This window comes from Vulpes vulpes, chromosome 7 (assembly GCF_048418805.1).
Source record: "Vulpes vulpes isolate BD-2025 chromosome 7, VulVul3, whole genome shotgun sequence".
Lineage (NCBI taxonomy): Eukaryota > Metazoa > Chordata > Mammalia > Carnivora > Canidae > Vulpes > Vulpes vulpes.
In genome coordinates this window covers 80500114-80501788 of record NC_132786.1, presented here as the reverse complement: position 1 = coordinate 80501788, position 1675 = coordinate 80500114, and the positions used below count along the sequence as shown (strand labels likewise).

General features: G+C 38.3%; 1 protein-coding gene across 1 annotated transcript; it reads left to right on the top strand.

The window, feature by feature from the left end:
- Window positions 1–932: 932 nt before the first annotated feature.
- LOC112935093 (large ribosomal subunit protein eL6-like) lies at window positions 933–1337 on the top strand. Its single transcript, XM_072762717.1, has one exon. It carries the CDS (start codon window positions 933–935, stop codon window positions 1335–1337), a length of 405 nt encoding a protein of 134 aa, XP_072618818.1.
- Window positions 1338–1675: the final 338 nt, after the last annotated feature.

Genomic DNA, 1675 nt, shown 5'->3' with positions numbered 1-1675 from the left:
ATATTACTGTTCAATGATATTGCCTCTGGTCTCCCAAGAACTATGATAGAGATATACAATGAAATTAATATTGTTTTCATGCCTCCTCACATAACATTCATTCTGCCATCCATGAATCGAAGATTCACTTCAACCTTCAAGTTTTATTATTTAAGGAATAGACTGTGTAAGACTATAGTTGCCATAGATAGTGATTCCCTCTGTTGGACCTGGGCAAAGTAAAGGGTTCATCATTTGAGATGTCATGAAGAACATCCATGATTCATGAGAAGAGGTCAAAATATCAACACAAACAGCAGTTTGAAAGATGTTGATTGCAACCTTCATGGATGATTTGAGGGACTCAAGACTTCAGTGGAGGCAGCAACTGCAGATGTAGTAGAAATAGCAAGGGAACTAGTGAGAAGTGGAGCTTGAGAATGGGACTGAATTGCTGCAATCTCATGACAAAACTTTAATGGATGAGTTTTTTGTATTTATGGATGAGCAAAGAAAGTGGTTGCTTGAGACCAAATCTCCTGCCAAAGATGTCAAGTTAGTTAAAATAACAACAAAGGATTTAGAATATCACATAAACTTAGTTGTGAAGCATCAGCAGAGGTTGAGATGATTGGCTACAATACTAAAAGAAGTTCTACTGTCAATTGATATCAAACAGCATCACATGCTACAGATAAATTATTCATGAAAGGAAGAGTCTATTGATGTCTCAAACTTTATTGCTGTCTTATTTTGAGAAATTTCCATGGTCATCCCAACATTCAGCAACCATCATCCTGATCAGTTATCAGCCATCAACCTCAAGGCAAAGCCTTCTTCCAGCAAAAAAGATTATAATTCACTGAAAACTCAGGTGATAATTAGCAATTTTTAGCATTGTAAGTACTTTTTAATTAAGGTGTGGAATAAGATGTTGGATAGGATCTAAACTAATGGGCCCGTGGGGCAAGAGGGTAGTTTTCCTGAAGCAACTGAGCAGTGGCTTGCTACTTGTGACTGGACCTCTGGCCCTCAACCGAGTTCCTCTGCATAGAACACACCAGAAATTTGTCATTGCCACTTCCACCAAAATCGATATCAGCAGTGTGAAAACCCCTAAACATCTCACTGACGCTTATTTCAAGAAGAAGAAGCTGTGTGAACCCAGACACAAGGAAGGGGAGATTTTTGACACAGAGAAGGAGAAATACGAGATTAGAGAGCAGCGCAAGGTTGATCAGAAAGCTGTGGACTCGCAAATTCTGCAAAAAATCAAAGTTGTTCCTCCGCTTCAGGGCTACCTCCGCTCTGTGTTTTCTCTCACAAATGGAGTTTACCCTCACAAATTGGTGTTCTAAATTTCTTACAAAGAACTTAATTAAACAACTTATCCATTAAAAAAAAAAAATGTGTGTCTTGTGTCCTGTCTGGGCCAACTAGACTAGATGAGTCTAAAACCTATGGGTATAAGTAGGGATAATATCTTCACCATAATAGCTATCGAATTTCTCCTGCAACTTAAACTTTCTATCCCCAAAGTTTTCATTTTTAGGTCCAACAGAAGTCTTGATTCTTTGTCAGATGCAGGGGAATACTTCCACCATAGAACACAATAAAGGTTTCACTCTGTTATACCTGAAATTGTCACCTGAAGTTTTGACTTCTCATGCTAAAAGAAGAGCAGGCAAAGAATGGA